Source organism: Alexandromys fortis, unplaced genomic scaffold (genome assembly GCF_014885135.2).
Source record: "Alexandromys fortis isolate MF-2015 unplaced genomic scaffold, M_Fortis_MF-2015_v1.1 scaffold_146, whole genome shotgun sequence".
NCBI classification, from domain to species: domain Eukaryota; kingdom Metazoa; phylum Chordata; class Mammalia; order Rodentia; family Cricetidae; genus Alexandromys; species Alexandromys fortis.
Window position 1 is genome coordinate 1,443,655 of NW_026068042.1, and position 23,674 is coordinate 1,467,328.

Genomic DNA, 23,674 nt, shown 5'->3' on the forward strand with positions numbered 1-23,674 from the left:
TAGCTGTGGGTTACTAAACTGGTAGTGAAAGAGGGTTCATCTGAACACTGGGGAGTCTACGGCACTGGGCTTGACCAGGGTGATTCTCAAAAGGGCCGTTGGCATTTGTGCAAGACTGTTATTTTTCATAAGAAACAGACACAGCCCATAGGGCAGATTCTCCACAGGAGTTGCATATCAGATATTTACATTATGATTCATAACAGTAGAAGAATTAGAGTTCCGAAGTAGCAAAAAAAAATTTGTGGTTGGGGGTCACCACAACACGGGGAACTAAAGGCTCACAGCATCCAGGTTGAGCACCATTGCCGTAAGGCTTTTTGAACTTTCTCCTTCCCAACTTTTGTAGAAAATAGGAACGAAAGATACCTGCTGAGGATGGGTGTCGGAGGCAGGTAGGGCCTTAGCTGGGACTAAGAAGCATGGGAGGAGGTATTGAGACTTGGGGATAGAAAATGTTCAGCAGATGCCTTCTTAGTGTTTGCTCCACGTCAGGCACAGCATGGCTACTTTCAGTGAATTCAGCTGACAGGAGCAAACATTGCTGAGCTCCTATGTGTGGTTAATCCTGCTCTTGTGGGACTCACCTAACCGGAGGGTTTCTTCTCGTGCAGCACTGCACACTTCATTGCCCTGAATGTCGGGGTTCTCCAGGCAGAGAGATGCGTGCTCTAAGAGTATATATACCCAGGGCTTCTCATGGCACTGTGCAGGGAACCACAGATAGGGCATAGCACCTGCAGACTTAGGTGATCCTACAGATAGGGCACAGCACCTGCAGATTTAGGTGGACCTACAGGTGAGAGAAAGCATAGCACCTGCAGACTTAGGTGGTTCTACAGGTAGGGCATAGCACCTGCAGACTTAGGTGGTTCTACAGGTCATAGAGGGCACAGCACCTGCAGACTTAGGTGATCCTACAGGTCATAGAGGGCACAGCACCTGCAGACTTAGGTGATCCTACAGGTCATAGAGGGCATAGCACCTGCAGACTTAGGTGGTCCTGCAGGTCCATCACAGGTCCCAGTCTTCAGGGAGATCTAGAGCATTTGGGAGGAGTCCTCTGAGTCCAGGAGAAGTGAAACTTAGGAAGGTTGCCATTGGGCAAGGGCAGGGAGCTGTCAAAGGTAGAGCGGGTGCTTCCAGGTCACCACCGGAGAAAGAATTCAGACCTGAGACAGTAAGGAGTTGGGAGGAGGAGCTACTACAGAGCAAAAGCGCACATTCGAGAGGGAGCACAAGCTTCTCATGAGAGAGTGGTGTTGCTTAGGATTCGGGAGAGCTTGTCTGACTGACCGACTGCAGTAGAGACAATCCCCCTGATAGGGCCTGCCCATCTTTACTGCCCTTACGTGGGGGCTGTCCTCAGATGCATGATGGGAACAGCTAGTCTTGCATGCTAATGGTTATGACCCCTTCAGTAGCCCTGCTGGTCCTAGTTGGCTTGGGATGGTCTTGTTACTGTTCGAGCAGACACAGGTGCTGTGCTGTAGTACGGCTCTGCCATTATATCAGGCGCAGCTAACCATGCAGGGTTTTCCTCTTCTCCTGTGTGCCTTGCTAGCTTGCCTCATGAGGAGGAGTGGTGGGCTAGAATTTGGGGTCTAGAGGTCAGGTACACGAGGAATAGACTGGTAAGGGACAGAGGTAGAATCAGCTGGGATGTAAGGGACCTTGTGGCCCCTGCACTCCCAGGCTTGAACCCAAGTAGGTCTCATGAAATTTTGTTACGTTGAGACCTGCAGAAGAGTCTGGCATTGGCCCTTCAAAGTTTCCTGGTGATAAAAGGCAAAGAAACAGAAAAGGGGGCGGGGCTAGGAGTCAAGAATGGGTGGGGCACATGGTCAACAAAATTTGCTGTATCCTACATGTCCACAAAGGACTGAAATGAAGGCTGAGGTGTAGAAATGGGGCAGGCAGTGGCCCCTGCTCTCCCCATGACTCAGTGGTGTGGATCTTAAGTCTGTTCACTACACCCCCAACCTATTCTTTCTCCAGTGATCTCTTTTGGGTAGCTCCTGCATGCTTCCTTATACCTGCCCTGAAACCCCTCCTGCCCCCTACACCTTCTCTTATTCCAACCCTGCCACACACCTCGTTCTACGCCACCCAAAGGCCCACCCGACTACTTGTATCCTCATGCCAGAGCCAGGCCCTCCTCAGGAGGCCAGGCGGGACTTCATGACTCTTCTCTCCCCAGTCACGACCAGTCTACCAAGTATCTCAACTTCTCGGCCTCAGAAAAGCAGAAGAGCAGCGTGGTCGAACACAGATACCAGGCAAGTGCGGGGACTTAGGACCGGGGAGCTGGTGAGTAGGGGCAGAGGACCTGGGCATAGACTCTACCCGCAGTGCCTTCTGTGCAGGTGAATAATCTGGGGCAGAGGGACGTGCCAGCCAGCATCAACTTTTGGGTGCCTGTAGCACTGAAGGGAGAAGCTGTGTGGACAGTGAAGGCCCCCCAGCTCCAGGTACTCAAAACCAGCCCTGGCTCCTCAGCGAAGGCCCTTGACTTCTATCCGTGTCACTCACGGGTCCCTGATGCTGCAGCCAAAGCCCTGTTCTCTGTTTGCCTTCTAGAACCTTCCCACCCAGTGCTATCAGAACAGAATTGTGCCAACACAATCTGACCTCCTGGCTCACATGCAGAGGAGCCCTATGCTGGTGAGGAGGACCGGGAGGTTTCAACATGTCCCACCAGAGGACTCGAGCTCACTTTGCGAATGCCAAATGGCACCTGCTGAACAACCAGCTGTATTTAGAAGTGGCTGCTTCTGTCAAGTCCCACAGCTTAGTGCTGTCTCCTACTCTCAGACTTACCTTCCCCTGGTCTGATACTATTTCTCTGGCCCCAGGACTGCTCCATTGCTGACTGCCTGCACTTCCGCTGTGACATCCCCTCCTTGGGCATCCAGGACGAGCTTGACTTCATTCTGAAGGGCAACCTCAGCTTTGGCTGGGTCAGCCAGGTGCGTGGCCAGGAGCAGAGGTACTCCCCCAGTCCATGCGTGCCTGATGGCTCTGGAGCATCCTTGGGTCAGGGCAGTTCTTGACTCCTGAGCTCCTGCCAGGTCCAACTCCCAGCTCTGCCCCACCCTCTCTTTTGCAGACATTGCAGAAAAAGGTGGTGGTCCTGAGCGTGGCTGAGATCACATTCGACACATCTGTGTATTCCCAGCTGCCAGGACAGGAGGCGTTTCTGAGAGCCCAGGTAGTGGCTGTGTGGCAGGAGGTGGCCAGGCTGGCGAGAGGGCTCCTAACGCTCAGTCTGCAGTGCTGGCTGGGGGCCTTGCCAGCCTGGAGGGAGGACGAGTGAAGGGCCTTAGACACTCAGTGTACAAGAGCTTCTGTATTGCACCTCCTGGAACAGAGCCTGGACAAGGAAGAGAGGGAGTTAGAGGCTGGGATCCCGGGGGCAGGTGAGGCTGCATGAGACATGATGTTTTCCACTGGGTCCACCTCCACCAGACGAAGACAGTGCTGGAGATGTATGAGGTTCACAACCCGGTCCCTCTCATCGTGGGCAGCTCTGTGGGCGGTCTGCTGCTGCTGGCTCTCATCACAGGCGGGCTGTACAAGGTGAGGGACTTGTCCTTCTTACGGCACGATTTGGTCATGCTCCTCCTGCAGGGTAGGCAGGAGCTCATGCTGGTGTCTGAGCACATCATCACCGGCACACTTCACGTGACAAACCCTCCCCACCCAGTTATCCTTCGTTTGTGCCTCCCCGCCCGAGAGCCACTCTCATCTCTCTCCTTTCTTACTCTTCTCTGCTTCTCTCCCTGTTTCCTTTTCCAGAAGAATAGAACATAGGTGCAGACATGGACTTGAATGTTGACACCAGGGCTGGGCCGGGCCTTGGTCTTTTTCAGTGTAAGGGTGATTGAAGCCACATAGTTCTGTCTGTGTCTAAATGATGCAATATGTACCCAGTTATTTGAAAGTCGTAGGGCTCCAGAGATGGTTACCCTTCCTCTCCTTTAGTCATTTATTTCCTCTCTTTTTTTGCATTTGTGGGCATATATACATGCATTCATGCATGCATGCGTGTGTGTGTGTGTGTGTATGTGTGTGTAGGCGCACATGAGTTTCTGGGTACGTACGCATATGTGCACATGTGAGTGTGAAGGCTACCAGTAGATGCTGAGTACCTGTCTCTATTACTCTCTACCTTACACACTGAAGCAGAGCCTCTCACTTGAACACAGAGATCACTTTGGCTGGTCTTGCTCAAGGGATCCCATCTCCACCTCCTGAGTTCTGGGCTTACAGGCAGGGCACCACGCCCATGCATCGTTAGTGTGGACTCTGGGCATCCGGACTCCAGTTCCCACGCTTGTCAGCAAGTGTTTTACACACTGAGCCCCTTAGCGCCTCTCATCCTTCTTCCATTTTCCTCTTCCTCCCTACAGGCTGGCTTCTTCAAACGTCAGTACAAGGAAATGATGGCGGAAGCGAATGGACAGCCTGTCTCAGGAAACGAGACCTCAGACCCTCAGGAAGCCCAGTGAGAACTTGCCTCCTTGTCTTCTTTGAACCTGCCCTCCTGAGAGGCTTCCCAGATCTTGTACTCTCCCCTAGGTCAAGGACAAAGAAACATTCTGCACCATGAATGCTGGGGACAAGCCAACTTTGCTCTTTGTGTCTTGTTTGGGAAGGGAGACTTGTCTGGTCAAAACGTTACCTGGAAACTCTGAGGACGCAGTCCCTGTTCTGGCCCAGAGAACCCGACTAGGAATTCATGCCTAGGAACACATGGGCAGTTCAGTGCTCCCTTCGCTCACTGGCCACTAATGAACTTTGTAGGATGAAGAGTGGAAGTAGTCACCCACTCTTGTCTGTTTCCAGTTCCTCCCATCTACGTTCAAGATGTTAGGACTGAGCTCTGTTTTCAGGAGGGGAACCTCAGACAGCCTGGGATACTTTGCTTCCGTGCCATCTTCATTTCTAGTAAAATGTCGTTGGCATCAGTTTGTAGCTTTTCTCTGAGACTCTAACCCAGCTTTCTCTGAATTGGCAAGGAAACATCTGTACAGTGTAATCAGTGGAGCTGGCTTCTAGTGCCAGCGTTGTTAACTGGGAAGAACAGTGTCCTTTTCCCTCGGGAGGGACCTTGCTCCTGTACAGTGCCAGGTCAAAAGAGGCCCATGCCCCTTAGCTGTGTGTCTTCTTCTGGGAAGACATAAGCAAGCATCTGTCTATCTACAGGATAGAGCACTGGCAAAAGACCAAAGACATTATTCCACCCAACCTTGCCTCGTGAACAAATGAAGGAGCTGGCTTAGTTTTTCCATATCTGATGGCAAACATGCGGCATCTTCAGCAGCAGGAACTTACTATCGAGTTCTAAGATGCAGTCAACAGCAGGGGCACCATAGGGCTCCTGAGAATGCCTTTCCCCACAAACGCAGTGTGCCTTCATTCAAACTCCTTACCTGCTGTCTTACCGTTTCTTCAGATTCCCTGAGTCTGAAGGCATTGAGGATCAGCATTATATAATAAAGCATTTCCCTAGCCTGTCTTTGTCATGAATGATGGCAAATCTAGACTCATGGCTGCTTTCGGTGCTAAGACCAGGAGACTGGTGAGTGCTCAGAATTAAACAGGACACTTGTGTCACCCTTTCCAAGCTCAGAGCGGAGAGAATCTCAGAGAGCGGAAAGAGTGTATGGGCTGAACATTAGGGAGGAGGGCTGTGAGATGCTGTGGGATGCTGTGGGTGCTGTGGGTGCTGTGGGATGCTGTGGGATGCTGTGGGATGCTATCGGATGCTGTGGGATGCTGTGGGATGTTGTGGGGTGCTGTGGGATGCTGTGAGGTGCTGTGGGATGCTGTGAGATGCTGCGAGAGAGATGCTGTGAGATGCTGTGAGGTGCTGTCTTGCGGGGTTGAGGAACAGTTGCAATTGTCTGCACAGGGCCTGGACAAAACTGACCTAGTCAATACTCAGTCGTAGAGAAGGGGCCTTCCCTGTCCAGGGGAGCTAAAAGCACTCAAAGCTTGCTGGAGGAGAGGTTATTATCTTCAGTGATGTCTTCATGTTTCAGTGGTGAACCCCATACTCACACCCATCCACTTGCCTTCGTTAACTCAGAGGGTCACAACACAAAACCGAAAAGCAAAGCAAAACCACACAGATGTAGAATGGAACTTGTGGACTGGGTGGGCTGGTTGTGCTGGGAGAGAATAAGAGAGGGTGAAGGGATGGATAGAATCAGAACTGTGGTCCCTCACTCACCCCCCATCTCCACACTTGGAGGCCCAGCTCATGCCGCTTGCACAACAACTTTGCTGGCTGAATTCCCCAGACCCCCATCTGCTCTTGTGGTATCACTACACTTGCAAGCCTAACTCCAGCCAAGCACCTCGTGTACTTGCTATAGACCTAGATCTAGTCATCAGCTTCTGTACCGGCCCTACCTGAGACAGCCGTGAAATCCAGGAAAGAAGTGCGCATGGCCAGGTATCACTGCAACAGCAGAAGCTCTCAGAAAGATCAAGACAGGATGTCCCCACTCAAACCCATTAGTCCCATAGAAAAGCTCTCCAGTTACTTAGGAGAACTCTAGGACACAGAATTTAAAGGAACAATGATGAATGTAATCAATAATTTCAAGGGGCTTAAAGAAGGTATATTATTGTGAATTAGGTCAGTACGATAAATAACCAGGCCAGCTCAAGTTATATTTTAATGGTTAAAAGGGGGAAACTCACGCTACAGGAGTGGGAGGTCTGACATCCTATCTGTTGGGCGGGCACTGCGCAGAGAGGGCATGCATCTGGATCCTCCCAGTTTTTCTGCCTGGGCGCCAGGTAGCCACACCCTAACTAGATGTGATTGGTTGATAGAGTTTCCCCATCAGTACATTGAAACGACTTTGTGTATGCTATCTGACCACAATGCAACAAAAGTTAAAAGAATGAGCACATTTCTAGTAGTTACCCAGACATACGGAGGTTAAACAACACATTCCTTAATAGTGAACGGGTCAAGGAAGACATTAGGAAAGATTCCTATTTTTAAGTTTACTTTTACTTATGAATCTATGCATATATATATATGTATATATATATCATATGTGCAGGTTCCAGATGTCATTGGATCTCTGGAACTCGAGTAATAGATGCTTACGGACCATGTGTTACGGGTGCTGGGAACTGAACTTGGATCATCTGGAAGATCAATAAGTTCTTTTAACTGCTGAGGCATCTCTCCAGGCCAGGAAAGGTTTTTCTTGAATCCTGGAACAAAATGAGAAGATAGCACAACAAAATCTCCGAGGCACATTAAATGGAGTCCTCAGAGAGAAATCTATGTCAAACTCCTACAGTAAAAAATCAGAGCAAGCTTGATGCACCCCATAGATGTGTAAAAATAAAGAGGGTGGCTAGAGTGATCGCTCAGAGGTTAAGAGTACTTGTTGCTCTTTCAGGGGACCTGGGTTTGGTTTTCAGTACCCGAATGACAGTTCACAATCATTTATAACTGCGTTTCCGGGAACCTGATGTCCTCTTCTGGACTCTGCCGGCACTAGGCATGCATGTGGTGCACACGCCTTCATCCATGCAGGCAAAACACTCATATTCTGAGAATAAAAGAATCTGGAAAACAATAAATCCAAATCTAGTAGATGACAAGGGATAATAAAGACCAGAGCAGCCCCCGGTCTTGCCACCTCTTGGTGCAGACCCAGAATGGTCCTTTTCCACTGCTCCCGTCAGCCTTCCCTAGCCCATCTCTGTTCCTTTGGGTCAGTGGCAGATTCCCAGAAACACTTTCTGCTGGGGATTCGCAGTGGCTACATAGGTTGGGCCTCAGGTAGAAGATTCTCTCTATCTTCCCTGCTCTATGTTAGCCTCTGTAACAGCTTGCTTGTAGGAGCCCCTCCAACCACCCCAAATCCACAACTTAGGGAGTCTGCCTTTCTCTGCAGACCTAGGGTTCTCCTAACCCTTTCATTCTGGTCCCTCCAGACTTGCTCTTGTACCACTGAAGTCTGCTTGCAGGAGCCCCACCTCCCACCACACCTCCACTCCCAGAGAACTCCACCTCTTAGTGTGGACCTACCTCCCTAGCTCTTTTCTCCAGTCCTCTTGACTCTTCTTTCTTGGTCCACTGTCTTAGTTAGGGTGTCTATTGCTGTGAAGAGACACCATGATTCCAGAAACCCTTATAAAGAAAAGCATTTAATTGGGGCGACTTACAGTTTCAGAAGTTTAGTCCATTATCATCGTGGCAGGACACGGTGACATGCAGGGAGACATGGTGCTGGGGAAAGAGCTGAAAGTTCCTAGATCTTGATCCACAGACAACAGGAAGTGAACTGTGACACAGGGCATAGCTTGAGCATAGGGAACCTTAAAACCCACCCACACAGTGACACATTTCCTCTAACAAGGTCATACCTACTTCAACAATGCCACACCTCCTAATAGTGCCACTCCCTATGGGGGACCATTTTTGTTCAAACTACCACATCTACTCACCAACCTGCAGAGGCACCCTCTACCAGGGACACCACAACCACCATACTTGCTAAGAATCCAGACAGGGCAATACCAATCAAAGGATAGAATACCTGCTTAAGAAAGCCAAGACCAGAATCAATGTCAAGAAATACCTCAAAAGTATAATTCCAGATGCCTAGACTGTTGGAAGCACAATGGTCAGCACTAGGGAAACCAGGAATGTCAATCCCACAGGCCTCTCTTTAAATGAAGAGATGTATAATGTATTTTCTGCCCAGAAGACTGGGAATGGTGGTGGTCAATAGCCCAGTGACCCTCCTGATATCTGTATGGCAAAATCGCACCTGGCTCCTCCACTTTCCCACCAGCCAGACAGAAGGTGGTTAACAACTTAGGTAACCTTTGCACTATCTGTATGACGGAGACCACACCAGATCTTCCTCTAGGCCCTAAAGATAACACATGTAGCCTCTCTATGGAGCCCACCTTCTTGGAAGAAATGACACATGCTTTAAGAAGTATTTTGGTGTAATTATGCCTCATTGTACAATGGGGTTGTGTTACAACAGGAAACATTTTTCCAAATCGTACTGCACTTACATACGCCTAAAATAAACAGCCCAGTGTCTGACTCTAGAAGCCTGAACCATCACTGTTATTGAGTTGTGTTGAACTTCTTGCCTCATGCGAGTGGTTACTTTACCAGCTCTCCTAGTGTTTGCAGAGACTTTCACACTAGACCACAGTGCACATGTACACAAACACACACACACAGTTAAGACAATATGCCTTCACCTGAACCATGTAACCCTGACAGATGGAATATAGCCAAAACACAAGATAAATGACTTCAAAGTAGCAGCTATCAATATGTTCAAGGACCTAAAGAGGATTGAGTAGATCTCATAATGAAGTTCGTAAAAACACAACAGTTAAATTAAATAATGAAAACAGTTCAAGACATGAACGAAAAATAACAAAGAAATAGAATAATTTAACAAAACCCAACTGAAAACTGGAAATGAAAAACTTAGGATGTAAAATGAAAACTTCAAAGGTAAAAACCTCACCAACGGATTACAAGACATGGGAGAAAGAACCTCAGGTCTTGGGGGCTGGAAAGATGGCTCAGTGGTTAAGGGCACTGACTGCTTTTCCAGAGGACCCAAGTTCAATTCCCAGCACCCACATGGCAGCTCACAACTGTCTGAAGATCCAGTTAGGGGATCTAACACCTTCACACCAATGCACATAAAATAAAGTTAAATAAGCCATAAAAATAACTTTAAAAAAGAAGAACCTCAGGTGTTGAAGACAAGGTAAAAAAATGGATAGGTCAGCCCCAAAAAAGTATTAAATTGAAAAAAATCAGGCACATAATATCCAGGAAATCTGGGACACTCTGGAAAGACCCAGTCTGCAAATAAGAGAGGAAAGAGAAGAAACCCAGGTCAAAGGCACAGAAAATACTTTGAAGAAAATCATAGAGGAAAATTTCCATAACCTAAAGAAGCCTATCAAGGTACAAGAAGGATAGAGAATACCAAATAGATAGGACCAAAAGAGAAATTCCCCATTATGCATAATAATTAAAATACTATATGAAGGTATTAAAAGCTTCAAGAGAAAAAGATCAAGTCATACATAAAGGCAGACCCATTAGATAAGCACCTGACTTCTCAATAGAGATTTTAGAAGCTAGAGGACCTGGACAGGTGGTCTGCAGACTCTGAGAGCCCACAGATGCCAGCTCACTCTATTATACTCAGCGAAATTATCAATCACAATTAATAGAGAAAGAAAAACACTTCACGATAAAACCAAATATAAACAGTATCTCTCTACCAATGCAGCTCTACAAAAGGCACTAGAAGGAAAACTTCACTCTGAAGAGGTTAACTATGCTCACAAAGATAAAAGGAATAAATAATCCCAGAGCATTAAATCAAAAGGCGGGGGGAACTCACAGCATAACAACAAAGCAGCAGGAATCAAGAAACACTTCTGTTGACAACTGTCAATGTAAATGATCTCAATTCCTCAATAAAAAGACACAGACTAACAGATTGTATTAGAAAACAGGATCCAGCTTTCTGCCACATTCAAGAAACACACCTTAGCTGGGCAGTGGTGGCCCACGCCTTTAATCCCAGAACTCGGGAGGCAGAAGCCGGCGGATCTCTGTGAGTTTGAGGCCAGCCTGGTCTACAAGAGATAATTCCAGGACAGGAACCAAAAAGCTACGGAGAAACCCTCTCTCGAAAAATCCCCTCCCCCCAAAAACAAGAAACACACCTAACAACAAGGTTAGATATTACTTCAGGCCCAAGAAGCAAGCAGATATATCCTTTTTAATATCTGTCAAAATAAACTTCAAAAAAAAATCGAAGAGATAGGGAAGGACAGTGCATAATCATTAAAGGAAAAATTCACAAAGAGGATATTGCAATTCTAAACATTAGTCATCACACACAAGGGTACCTCAGTTCAGAGAAGAAACATCACTACAGCTAAAATCACACATTGATCTTCACAGTGATAGTGGGTGACTACAATGTCCCATTCCCACCAATAAACAGGTCATCCAGACAAAAACTGAACAGAGAAATGCTGGGGTTAAATATCATCGAAAATCAAATGGACATAGCAGATAACTACAGAACATTTCACTTAAACATGAAAGGATAGATTTTCTTCTCAGCAGCTCATGGAACTTTCTCCAAGATTTGCCACATATTTGGACACACAGCAAGTCTGGAGGTATAAGAAGATTGAAATAACACCCTATATCCTATCTGACCACCATGAATTAAAACCGGATATCAATAACAGAAACAATACAAAGCTCACAAATTCATGGGAACTGAACAACTCATCACTGAATAAAAAATAGGTCAAGACAGTAATCAAGAAACTTAAGAACTGAATGAAAATGAAAGCACAATGTACCCAAATTTATGGGACACAGTGAAGGCTGCTCTAAGAGGCAAGTTCATAACACTAAATGCCTGCATCAAAAACTGAGGGAAATCTCATATTAGTAACTTTAGAGTACACCTGAAAGACAACGAGGAGAAACAAAACCAAAAAGAGTAGACTGAAAGAAATAATCACACTCAGGGCTGAAATAATAAAAAAGAAAAAAATTTAAAAAGAATCAAGGAAACAAAGAGTTGCTTCTTTGAGAAAATCAGTGAGATTGATAAACCCTTTGCCAAATTAATTAAAAGACAAAGAAAGGATTTAAAGTAACAAAATTAAATGAAAAGTGAGGTGTAACAACAGACACCAAGGAAATCCAGAGAGTAATAATGGCATGCTTTAAAATGCTGTACTCTACCAAATTGGAAAACATAAAAAAGAATGATTTTTTAATGTATATGACATACTAAAATCAAGATCAGATAGTAATTCAAACAGACCCATAACCCCTAGTAAAATAGAAACAATAATTTAAAAAATGTCCAGGGCCAGATGGATTCAGAACAGAATTCTACCAAACTTTCAAAGAAGAATTAATACTAATATTCCTCAAATTATTACACAAAATGAAAATGAAGGAACATTGACTAATTAGCTTTTTACAAAGTCACTATTGCCCTGATATCAAAACCATGCAAAGATCTGGCAATAGAAAAATTTATAGACCAATATCCCCATGAATATAGATGCGAAAGTTCTTAATAAAATACTTGCAAACTGAATCCAAGAACATAGCAAAAAGAAATCCATCATTATCAAGTTGGCTTCATCCCTGGGATTCAGGAATGGCTCAACATACATAAATCAATAAACATAATTCACCACATAATCAGACCAAAAGGCAAAAACAAGGCAAAGCCAAAGCAAAACAAAACACATGATCACCTCTTTAGTTTTCATAAAGGTCTTTGACAAAAATTCAACATCCCTTCATGATAAAAGTCCTGGAGACTAGTGATAGAAGGGCCATACCTCAGTCTAAGAAAGACGGTTTACTATAAGACCACGGCCAACATCAACCTAAATGGAGAGAAACTCAAAGCATTTTTATTAAAGTCAGGAACAAGACAAAGATGTTCATTCCCTCCACATCTATTCAATAGGGATAGCCACCATCTCAGAACAGTAAGACAACAGAAGGTGATCAAGGGGGGTATAAATAGAAAAGGGAGCTAGCAAAGTAGCTTGTAGCAGGCTTTCTTTTAGGGCACCAACCAGCTCCCAAATAAGGACACGGAGACTTATTATTAGTTACGAATGTTTGGCCTTATCTTAGCTTTTATTTTAATGCTTCTCTTTATCTATATTTTGCCTTTTTTTTTTTTCACCTTTCTTTCCTTTTGTATGTCCTACTTTCCTGCTTCTGGTGTCTGACTTGCTGGTGGCTGCCTGGCTTCTGGCCCCAGGCATGTCCTCCTCTTTCTCCTTTGTTCTCTTCTCTCTCATTCTCTCCTATTGATTTTCTCTGCCCTCCAGCCCCATCTATCCCTCCTCTGCCTAGCTAGTGAATAAGAGGGACCTCATGAAAATGGAAAGCTTCTGTACAGCAAAGGACACCATCGTTCAGGCAAAGAGGCAGTCTGCAGAGGGTTAGTTTCTAAAATATACAAAGAACTAACAAATCCTGAACATCAAGAAAACAGCCCAATTAAAATAGGGTGCAGGACTAGGCAAATAATTCTCAAATGATGAAACACAAGTGGCTGGGGAACAAAGAAATGTTCAGCATCCTTAGCCAGCAAGGAAATGCAAATTAAAACCTACTTTGAGATTTCGCCTTACTCCTGTGTGTATTTTTGGTGCTTTCGCCCAGTCTGCAACTGTAGCATGAAGCTGTAAAACTTTTTAGTCATTTCAAAAAAGAGAAATAACCACTTAGGGGAAGGAACAGAAATGTGAGAAATACAGGGCAGCACAAAACTTTGCCACTGAGTGCAGTTTACGTTAGCATGAGGCGTGAACGGGACAGCAAAGCCGTAGCCTCCTGAAGCAGAGATGTTCCCGCAGCAAAAGCAGGAAAGGCCACAAATGTCTAAAGAAGCTTAGGAAGATGGGCCACAGCTACACGCGACAGGAGGGACAAGTGCAGAAGAGCCTACACCTGTTCTACACAGAGCTCTACTAGTGCATTTAGTCTGCCCGGGTCCTGCTGTTGCAGACATCTGGGAGGCTGAGGCAGGAATGTCGCTTGAGTTCAGGATATGGGGGCCAGGCTGGGTACCACTGAAAACCCTACTGCTGCCCCCCCAAAAGAACATGATTTCAACTTAAAAATATTTAAGTTTTAAAAATTATTGCTTGTGTTTGAGTGTTTTAACTGCATGTATGTATGTGCAGCACATGTGTGCGCTGCCTACAGAAGCCAGAAGAGGGCGTCAGATCCCTGGAACTGGAGTTACAGATGGTTGTGAGCCACCACGTGGGTGCTGGAAATCAAACTTTGGTCCTCTGGAAGAGCAGTCAGTGGTCTTAACCACTGAGCCATCTCTCTTGTCCCATTCCCAACATTTCAACCACCTTTCTTTGTGTGCTTCTGTCCTCACCACTCCCTCATGATTGCACAAGAGCTGCCATAATTCCAGGCACTTATTCCCAAAAAACTGTACCATAGGCAAAAAGAGCAATTTCTCCTCCTACCCCTGTGCCAAAGAGATAATTGATTTACATATATTCTCATATCCTCTTGAGCAATATTAATTTTGTTTTCTTACTAAGTGGAGTGCGGAGAAGGTAATCATCTACTTTTTTTGTAGGCCATTAGTTAAGTTATTAACTCTATTAAGTTGGAGAAGGGGCCTGGGCAGAGGCCTAAGTTGGTAATGTGCTTGCTGTGCAGACATAAGGATCTGAATTTCATCTCTAGCATCACACTCAATACCATGCAGAATGCTGTGGTGGGATATTAGTTAAAGAGGTGCTAGATTCTTTTGTGCTGTGGAACATTTGTTTAATGATGCAGAGATGTGCTGTATTCTTTTATGTTGCATTTGTTTAACTCTGTGAAGCTGTGCTACTTTGCCGGCCTAAAACATGTGATTGGTTCACTAAAGAGAGGGATGGCCAATAGCAAGGCAGGAGAGGAATAGGCAGTGCTGGCAGGCAGAGAGAATAAATAAGAGGAGAAATCTTGGCTTAAGAAAGAGAGGAGAGAGGAAGAGAAGAGGGAGGAGCAAAAAAGGAAGGAGAAGAAGACACCAGGGGCTAGCTGCCCAGCAACACAGCCAGCCATGTAATAAGAAAGAAAGAAAGAAAGAAAGAAAGAAAGAAGAAAGGAAGGAAGGAAGGAAGGAAGGAAGGAAGAAAGAAAGAAAGAAAGAAAGAAAGAAAGAAAGAAAGGTATACAGAATAGAAAAAGGTAAAAGCTCAGAGGCGAAAAGTAGATGGGATAATTTAAGTTAGACGAGCTGGCTAGAAACAAGCCAAAACTAAGGCCAGGCATTCATAAGAAGAAATGTCTCTGTCTATTTATTTGGGAGCTGGGTGGTGAGCCCCCAAAAAGTAAAGAGTGAAAAACAACCAACTACATGATATAATCCCAGTGCTCTAGAGACAGTGATTGGATGATATCTCGGGTTTGGTGGCCAGGCAGCCTGACCTTAGTGTGCTCCAGGTTCCTGGGAGAGACCCTGATTCAGGGCTCCCGAGGAAACAGTGCCCGAGGCTGACCTCTGGCCTCTGCACACATGCATATATGTGTGCCCTTCTACAATGAACACATGCATTCAACTACAGACACACACACACACACGCACACACACACGCACACACACACACAGACAAATACACAATAAAATAAGAGAGGAAGCTGTTTCAGGCAGGAAAAAGGTGGTTGAACGGAAGGTGCAAATATGTTTGAGGAAAACACGCCGTCCTTGATCAAGAAAGGCTCACACAGTGTTTACCAAACAGCAAGGCCTGACTCTGGCGGGGGAGGGGAACAGAAAATAAAGGTACCTCTTTTATTCTGAAGTCTCGATTCCTCAAAGGTTTCTGTCATGCTGGAATGTGGGAGGAGTTAAAGATGGGGGTCATTGAGCAGTCACATTTCCAGCGTTTCCATGGCGAAATGAACGAGCAGCTGCTTGCTTTTCACACGAATGTCAGAGAGAGAGATGGTCACTTGGGATGGCAAGATGGGCGTTTCGTCAGCTCGGCTTTATGCCTTATTCATCTTTTAGCCAGTGTAGAAAGCAAGGGTTTCGTGGAGATATTGTTTATAGCGCTGCCCTTTGCCCACCCGCTGCCCTCTCACCCCTCCCTTTGCTGCCGCCTTCCTGGCCTCTGATTGATGACTCAGAAGTGTAAATAGATCACATCCAGATAGCACATGTGAGAAACCACATCCGTGGCCTTTCTCCCTCCTTTTACCTTTCCTTGTTTCTCTTTCCTTTTCCCAGACGTCCCTTTCCTTCCCCAACTAGTTCCTTTTCTATTTTTTTGTTATAGATATGGAGGCGAGAGGGTCAGGAATTCAGGGCCAGGCTTGGCTACACAGCAAGTTTGAGGCCATCCTGAGTTACGTGAGGTTCCATATATTGAGAGAAAACATGCAATGTTTATCTTTCTCAGTCTGGCTTATTTTGCTTACCGGGTAGTCTCCAGTTCCACTCGTCTCCAGCCAATGATGTAATTTTGTTCTCTTTTCTGGCGCTGTGTATACAAACCACAGAGTCTTTGTCCATTCATCTGCTGATGGCATCTTAGCAGATCCGTGTGCAGAGCCACAGTTAACAAGAATGTGAGGTATCTTTGTGGTGTGTTAACTTAAATTCCTTCAGACCCCTGCCCAGCAGCGGTGGGACTGGAGCGGGTGTAGACTACTTCCTGGGTGTTGTCAATGCAGTTATGAGTATGGGACGTATAAATATCTCTGAAGTGTTAAACTTATTTTGGAGATTTGACATGAGGACGCACCACACTGTTTCTCACAAAGGCTACACTGTTTTGTACTCTCTCTCTCTCAGTGCTTGTGTTTCTCTGCCTGCTCAACGACACCCATTTACTGCCTTTGTTTTTGCTGCCCTGACAGCAGTCACCTTAGTGAGCAGAACGAACGTGACTCTGGTTTTGATCTGTATTTCTCGAAAGGTTCACGAGGAAGAGTACCTTTCTGGATGGTTTTTATTTGTATATTTTCTTTGAAGAAATATCATTTTTTTTTCAATACAGGGTTTCTCTGTGTAGCCCTGGCTGTCCTGGAACTTTTTCTGCAGGCCAGGCTAGTCTCGAACTCAGAGATTCACCTGCCTCTGCCTCCTGAGTGCTGAGATTAAAGCTACTGCCTGGCCCGCTTGTCCATTTTTCAATCGGGTAATTTTTGCTAAATTGTTGCATTGTTAGGCTTCTTTAAAGGCTCTGTATATGAAAACTTTATCAAATATAAACTTTGCAACTATTTCCCTCATCCTGTTGATTATAGCTTTTAAACACAGATTTTTAGTTTTGATGAATTCTAACTTATCTGGTTTTTCTTTTATTGCTTCTTTTGTTGTATTAGCAGTAAAATTGTTATTATATCCAACATTCTGAGGAATTTCTTAACTTTTTAAAAACGTAGTTTGTTGTGTTTAAATCTTTGATCTGATTGAAGCAACTTTTCTGTATGGTTAGGGCAAGGATCCACTTTAATATTTCTTATGGATGCCCAGCTTCTCAATCTCTTCCCTCTAAGTCAAGATGCTCAGGCAACTAATGGGTCCTATTGCTCTAGCTCAGTGGTTCTCAACCTTTCCAAATCTTCGACCCTTTAATAAGTTCCTCATGTTGTGGTGACCCCAACCACTAAATTATTTCATTGCCACTTAATGACTGTAATTTTGCTACTGTTATGAATCATAATGTAAATATCTCATCTGCAGGGTATCTGATATGTGATCCCCAAAGGGGTCACGATCCACAGGTTGAGAATGGCTACTCTCTATTAACTTTCATTTTTAAGAATTTGTATCAGTGGCCTTAGATCCCAAAGGTGATTCCAGGAGAGGGGATCAGCCATACCTTATTTGGAAACTTCTCTCCTGGCATGTACCAACCTCAAGGTTGGGTGGAACAAGATGAATTCCCTAAAGTACTGCCCAGTGCTTTATTTAATTCCCCCATTAATCTGCTGAGCGAACTTTCTCTAAGCTCCACTTTCTAGACTATAAACGCAAGGGTTTTTAGTTGTTCTGCGGTCTTGCTGCTGGATCTCCACGTTCCAGCTCCTCATGCTGCAAGCCACTGGGGTCCTTAAAGGACCGAAGGCCTAAAATCTGGATCAGGGCTTCTTTCTGCTGAACCTGGACAGAATCTTTATTATCTGAAGCAAGTGGAATCCTATATTACTCATCCTTTCTGTTTTTTTTTCGTGTGGTATATTTGAATTAAGAATCTGTGGTTTCTTGTTAGCTGGGGCTGAAGAATCCTGTGATTAACAAGGAGATCTCAGTCACTGATGTGAGAGTTTAATTTTACTGGGTCAATTGATTACCCTAACTTGATGGTTGCATGTTGTCTACCTGACTGGACTACTGTAAGGTGACTATGTGGCAGAAACCAAGCAAAGGCAAACAAATAAAAAAGAAGAAACAAAAAGCTCTGAACAGTGCACTTAAGCTGTGGGAAAGTCATGAGTCGGACTTCCCACTGCTGGGGCAGGCATGGCTGGTTCTGCTGAAAGGTGACAAGAATTATTAAATGTGTAGTGTACTAGTAAAGCGATTGTGTGGCCAGGTGGTGGTGGTGCACCCCTTTAATCCCAGCAACTCAGAAAGCAGAGGCAGGCAAATCTCTGTGAGTTTGATGTCAGCTTGGTCTACAAAGTGAGGTCAAGGACAGCCAGGACTACACAGAGAAACACTGTCTGGAAAAACAAAAGAATAAAGTAAAAACAACAAACAAACAAACCAAATCCCCCCCCCAAAAAAAAACTTAAAACCAAGCAAGCAAGCAAGCAAGCAAGCAAGCAAGCAAAAAAAAAAAAAAAAAAAAAAAAAAAAAAAAAAAAAAAAACCAATTAACCAAACAAACAAACAAAAACCCAAACCCGATTTTTGTACATTGGAGCTGAAGTCAGGGCCTTGCGCATTCCAGGCAGTGCCGTACCACCACACTACATCCAGCCCTCGGCTTCTCTGTGGAGTCTTCTGTGTAACTTGGGCTAGCTTTGAATTTGCCATCTTCCTGCCTCAGCTTTTGCGTGCTGGGATTACAGCTGTATGCCCCTTACCCTGAGGCAGATGGTGGCTCACAGTTATGGCGCCCGCTGAGATCCCCTGAAGACCCTGTTTGAGGAATAGCACTCCAGCTGTGGCGGGAGGCAGAGTCTTGGCAGCTTTTGCACTGTGTTTGTGAGGGAGATATTCTCACAGCAAGATGTGGTACCTGACAGTATCTGAACAGTGTATTTCACTCTTAGTTTTTAGGCTACTTGACACAAACTAGAGTCATCTGGAAGAGGGAACCTTAATTGAGAAAATGTCCTTCCCAGAGTGGCCTGTGGGTGATTTTTTTTTTCAATGAATGGTTGATGGGAGGGCCCAGCTCCCTGTTGGTGGTGTCCTCCTGGGCTGGTGGTCCTGAGTGGTCTAGGAAAGGAGGTTGGACAAGCCACGAGAAGCAAGGCAGTAAGCAGCACTCCTCCATGGGCTCGCTTCCGTCTCTGCTTCCTGTTCCTGCCCATCGTTCCTGCTTTGACTTCCTTCAGTGACGTAGTGAGAAGGGAAGCTATAAGCTGAAAGCGACCCTTTCCTCCCCGAGTTTCAGCCGCGGTGTTCTATCACAGCAGTAGAAAGGTTGAGACTCTCTTCTTTGCTGAGAACGCTAAGACACTCTTGCTGAGGCAAGTGATAATATAATAAAGGCAAAGCTGGAAATTTGCATTCTTGTTGAAATCAGCAAAATGTGGGCCTCAAGTACCGTTCATAGAAGGAAGTCCAGAATGAAAGATCATGTGTGAAATGCTTACAGCATTCCAGACTATGTCTAAAAGACGCGGTGGAGAGGGAGGCGATTAAGAACTCTTTACGTTTTTACATTTAAGAGAATATTGACCTGGTATGGTGGTGTACGCCTTTAATCCCAGCACTCAGGAGCCTGAGGCAGGTGGATCTCTGTGAGTTTGAGGCCAGCCTGGGCTACATAGAGAGACCTATTCTCAAGAAAAGGGGCAGGGGTCAATAATAAAAAAAAATCATAGTTCCAAACACAGATTTTCAGTGACCCACGGAACCGATGACTAGGTGCGGTGATTGTTGTGCAGACGTACCACGAGAAGGAGAGACCCTTGATGCTTTGACTGGAAAGGAGCCTCGCAGCTGTCAGCCACCGTTCTTGGCCTGGTTCCTTGCAAAGGAACCATCCACACAGTAAAAAGATCAGCCTCTGGAGAGTTACACACAGTTCAAGTAAACTGATGTCAAGTCGTTGCTTAGGAGGCCAGTGAGATGGTTCAGGGTGCCTGCCGTGCAAACCTGAGGACCTGAGTTCAATCCCTGAGCCCAGTAAAGGTGGACGGAGAACACTGGCTCCACAGCTGTCCGCTGACTTACCTCCATGCGTGTGCGGTGGCAATGCATCCCTTTACCACACATGATGATAACAGATAAAATTAAGGTCATATAAAAGAGGAAACTGATTTCAGGGGCTGGATGCATGTGCTGTTGGTAGACTACTTGGCTCACTTTCATGAGGACCTGGGCTCCATCGCCAGCAAGGCGAAAAGAAAAAGCAACCCAAAGGAAGCCAATTTTATGCTGTGTATGCTTAACACTTAAATAACTGTCACATAGACACACTAAAAGTAGTGTATGCTATGGGCAGAGACTTTGTCATGTGCTTGAACCATACATGGCCCCAGTTTCTCCATCTATGACTCCCCTCCGTGTTTTTGTAAAATCATTGTTTGTGCTTGTTTGTAGAGCAGCTCAAACATGCAGAAGATTAAAAGAATGAGAATAACAGTCATGCGTTTTCCCACCTGCCAGGCTTCTCCCCCATTTAACAAATGTTAAAATATGAAGTGTAAATTGCTAAATTTAGCAAATGTTATGATAAAAAGACGAAATGTCCCACCCTCCTCATGTCACCAGAGGTGACTGCTCTCTGATTTCCAGCTCCAGTGGTTGGTTAGCTTTTCCTGCGCTTTTTCTTCGAAAAAAGGAATCCCACGTCAACGGAGTGTCTGGCTCCTTCCATTTCAGACCTCCATACAGCTGCAGGATATACTTAGTCTTGTGCCTATCAACTTATATTTTCATTATCTTTCTTCCTTGCTGGTCACTTATTTATTTACTTTTCTTTTTGAGTCAGACTCTTGAGTGGTCCAGGTTGTCCTAGGTTCTGCTATGCAACCAGGTTGAGCTCTAAGAAGTGATTCTCTCCCCCAGATTCCCAAGTGCTGGGATTACAGGCTCGGCCACACACCCAGCAAAGGACCTGTGTGCTGCTGTACCAACATCTGGACTCAGGGTAGACTCCCTCCACCCTTTACCCCTTGGCTCTCCAGCATCTCCCAGGTCCCATTCATGTCCTGCATAGCCTCTATGACTGTCTGTCCAGTTCCTTCCCTTTCTACTCTTATGCAGCCTTAGAGAGCCCCAAGGGCCCGGGACCTATAAGCCACTCAGTACCAAGTCTTACTATCATCTGACTAACTGGGAGAAGGGTAGTCTCTAGGAGAAGGAAGCCTGCTTCCAATAGGTGATGGGCAGGAATGCTTTCGTCATGGGGTATCTTTTGCCTCTGCCCCACATATTAACCAAAGTCCTTTCCCCCAGTAAGGCTCTCTTCCTGCCCCTTGAGCTCCTGACTCATTACTTTAACTCCCCCCAAGGAGGTTTAGCACCCTGCAGGCTCTGCAGCTCTCTGCGTCCCAGCCCACTGCTCAGTAATGGCTCGTGGAGTCGTGATCTTCCTGTGCAGCTGGGGTAAGGCTTGGGTGTGGAGAGGGGCTGGCAGGTTAACTGGGGGACTGTTGGTCATCTCCAACAACTCTTAGGACAAGGGTCTGAATCAAAGGGAGGGAGGATAGGTGTCTTTGTAAGCTATGCCTTTATGCAGAGCGAACGGCCTTACCAGAAAGTCCTATTCTCCAAGGCTTCCCATTTACAAAGTTCCATGTACAGAGGTGTAGAGGGTAGATTGCAGAAGCTAGCAGGTGGGAGGAAAGGCTGGATTCCACCTTTCCGGGCCCAGGTGTTCTCCAAGTCTTGACTTCAGGTAGGTAGGTCCCACTGCTATCGAGAGAATAGTCCATAATTTGAAGTCTGTACTGGGACCTCATCCATGTATCAGATTCATACAGAAGCCTAGATTTGCACCTCTCTTGGAGAGGCAGGTCTGGGTGCCGAGCCTGCTCATGGTTGCCCTAATAGAAAGAGCGCTGTGGGTTTTCCATTCCCTGGTGCTGGCCGACTTCCCCATTCACTTCCCGCTGCCCCTGTATTGTCCACGAGGGTTCGAGCCTGCTAAGAAGGGGAGTCACCTAAGGCGGGAAGATAAGTGTGTGAGGCTCCTGAGCATGTGGCTGCAGGGTTCCAGCTCTCTAAGTATCTGAACCCCAAGTTCAAACGTCTCTCTGACACAGACTCAGACGAATAACCCTATGGAGTGTCCTTGCCCTTGATGTGGCGTGGACTCCAGAATCCAGAGACGGCTGGGAATTCCAGGGGCATGGGGAAGAAGGATAGTTGTTTAGGAATATGAGGGAGCAGAAAGGCTTTTGAAAGGTAGAGACCTCCTGAGGATTTGGGCTTCGCCATCAGCAAGGGGAGTGTGACCCATATGGATCGGGAGAACACGCTGGGGTCCTGCGTGCAGTAGCAAGTGGCTATCCTGTGAGGGGAATTGGGGACATAGCCTAGCACGCCCAAGGTCCTACCTAGTACTAGAAATGGAGAGGGAGGTATTCCGGAGCTAAGAAAGTAGATGGCCTAATTCCAGATCCTGGATGTCCTTTGAAATGGCGTGGAGGGGACGTTTCCCTGGAACTGTTGCCTTCTGCATTGGGTTTGTTCTTTGTTTTATTTCATACACTTTTGGTTGTGAGCCTAGCCTTTAACAGCCGAGACATCTGCACATTGCCCTGGCTGGCCTGGAACTCACCCTATTGTAGACCAGGCCAGCATGGAATTTGCAGTGTCTTCATGGCTCTGCCTCCCACGTGCCGAGATTGGAGGCATGCATGAACACGTGTCTTGGGCTTGGTTGTTTATTTTTTTTGAAGTGTTACATCTTTATTTATTTTGTGTGCATGTGTGTGTTTGGGGGTGCAGGGGTGCGGGTGTGGGTGCAGGGGTGTGGCTGTGAGAGTATCATGGCGTGCAGGTGAGGGTCAGAGGACAGCTCACAGGAGTTAGTTTGCACCTTCCACCATGGGAATCGCAGGGATTGGATTCAGGTCATCAGGTTTGGTGGCAGGCCAGCTGAGCCACCTCGCTGGCCTGGGTTTGGTTATTTTTGAGGGATGGAAAAGAATGAGGACCACCCAGATGGCTAGCCTGGAACCACAGTGGAAGCACGGTGGGAGGAGGAGACTTGGTTCTCTTGGGCAGGTGACACCCTAAACTGGAGTGGGGTCAAGCATCAAGATACCAGGGCGGGGGGGGGGGAGTCATTGGGGATTTGGCATCTTTGATGACTTCCAATCCTTCTACCCGCTGTATTCCTTAGTCCTGGCTTCCTGTGATGGGTCCAACCTGGATGTGGAGAAGCCCACTGTGTTCAGAGAGGATGCAGCTGGCTTTGGGCAGACTGTGGTCCAGTTTGGTGGGTCTCGGTAAGAAGGCCCTGCCTGCTCTCCTATGCCAACCCCTTCCAGGTCCTTGGTAGGCAGGTAGCTGCTGCTGGCACACGGCAGGAATGTGCCTCGGGTAAGAGGGAAGTCCTCCATTAGTGGGCCCAGGGAGGACTGCAGAACTGGAGGTAATGCCTGGTTTTACACAGGAGCCTCTGAACCTGCCCTTTATCCGGGGCTTCTCTGTGTGTGGTCCCTGTTACTGCACCAAACCCACGCTCGCTAAACTTGCTGTTTACTGGTCTACCTGAGGCTTCTGGATTGCTGTTTTACCTTTGCCTTTGTGTTCTGTAAGCAAGGAAGGATGGAAGCAGAGAGGCATGCTGGGAGTTGGCCCACAGACCCATTTAGCCCTCAGCATCTCTCTGCAGAGATATCCCATTTCTGCCTAGCAGCCACTGTGCTGTCTTCCCCTGGCATGAGCTGGGGCATGGTCAAGGTTGATGAAGT

The 23,674-nt window shown here is 46.3% G+C and overlaps 1 protein-coding gene and 1 long non-coding RNA gene across 8 annotated transcripts in view; one reads left to right on the plus strand and one right to left on the minus strand.

Moving 5' to 3' along the window:
- LOC126515949 (integrin alpha-D-like) overlaps positions 1 to 23,674 on the plus strand; it is a 68,699-nt gene that overhangs the window by 17,244 nt on the left and 27,781 nt on the right. Inside the window, exons 24-30 of one of the 4 annotated variants that reach the window (XM_050166017.1) lie at positions 2,201 to 2,279; positions 2,367 to 2,471; positions 2,581 to 2,664; positions 2,856 to 2,969; positions 3,110 to 3,211; positions 3,469 to 3,579; positions 4,413 to 5,525. In XM_050166017.1, coding sequence (XP_050021974.1) covers positions 2,201 to 2,279; positions 2,367 to 2,471; positions 2,581 to 2,664; positions 2,856 to 2,969; positions 3,110 to 3,211; positions 3,469 to 3,579; positions 4,413 to 4,511 — 694 coding nt within the window. In that variant the 3' untranslated portion in view covers positions 4,512 to 5,525. Of the gene's footprint in view, positions 1 to 2,200; positions 2,280 to 2,366; positions 2,472 to 2,580; positions 2,665 to 2,855; positions 2,970 to 3,109; positions 3,212 to 3,370; positions 3,580 to 4,412; positions 5,526 to 21,234; positions 21,357 to 23,100; positions 23,207 to 23,674 lie in introns of those variants that run through there. The other 3 variants (XM_050166020.1, XM_050166016.1, XM_050166019.1) reach the window with 3 other exon arrangements.
- LOC126515950 (uncharacterized) lies at positions 3,500 to 16,154 on the minus strand. 4 transcript variants are annotated; one of them, XR_007595956.1, is made up of 5 exons: positions 15,406 to 15,677; positions 8,069 to 8,140; positions 7,459 to 7,602; positions 7,137 to 7,242; positions 3,500 to 3,624 (listed from the first exon to the last, which is right to left on the minus strand). It is a non-coding gene; the product is annotated as an uncharacterized lncRNA (long non-coding RNA). The 4 variants fall into 4 exon arrangements; XR_007595957.1 differs by lacking the exon at positions 3,500 to 3,624 and adding an exon at positions 16,040 to 16,154 and having other exon boundaries at positions 7,071 to 7,242; positions 15,406 to 15,536; XR_007595958.1 differs by lacking the exon at positions 3,500 to 3,624 and adding an exon at positions 15,820 to 15,956 and having other exon boundaries at positions 7,071 to 7,242; positions 15,406 to 15,536.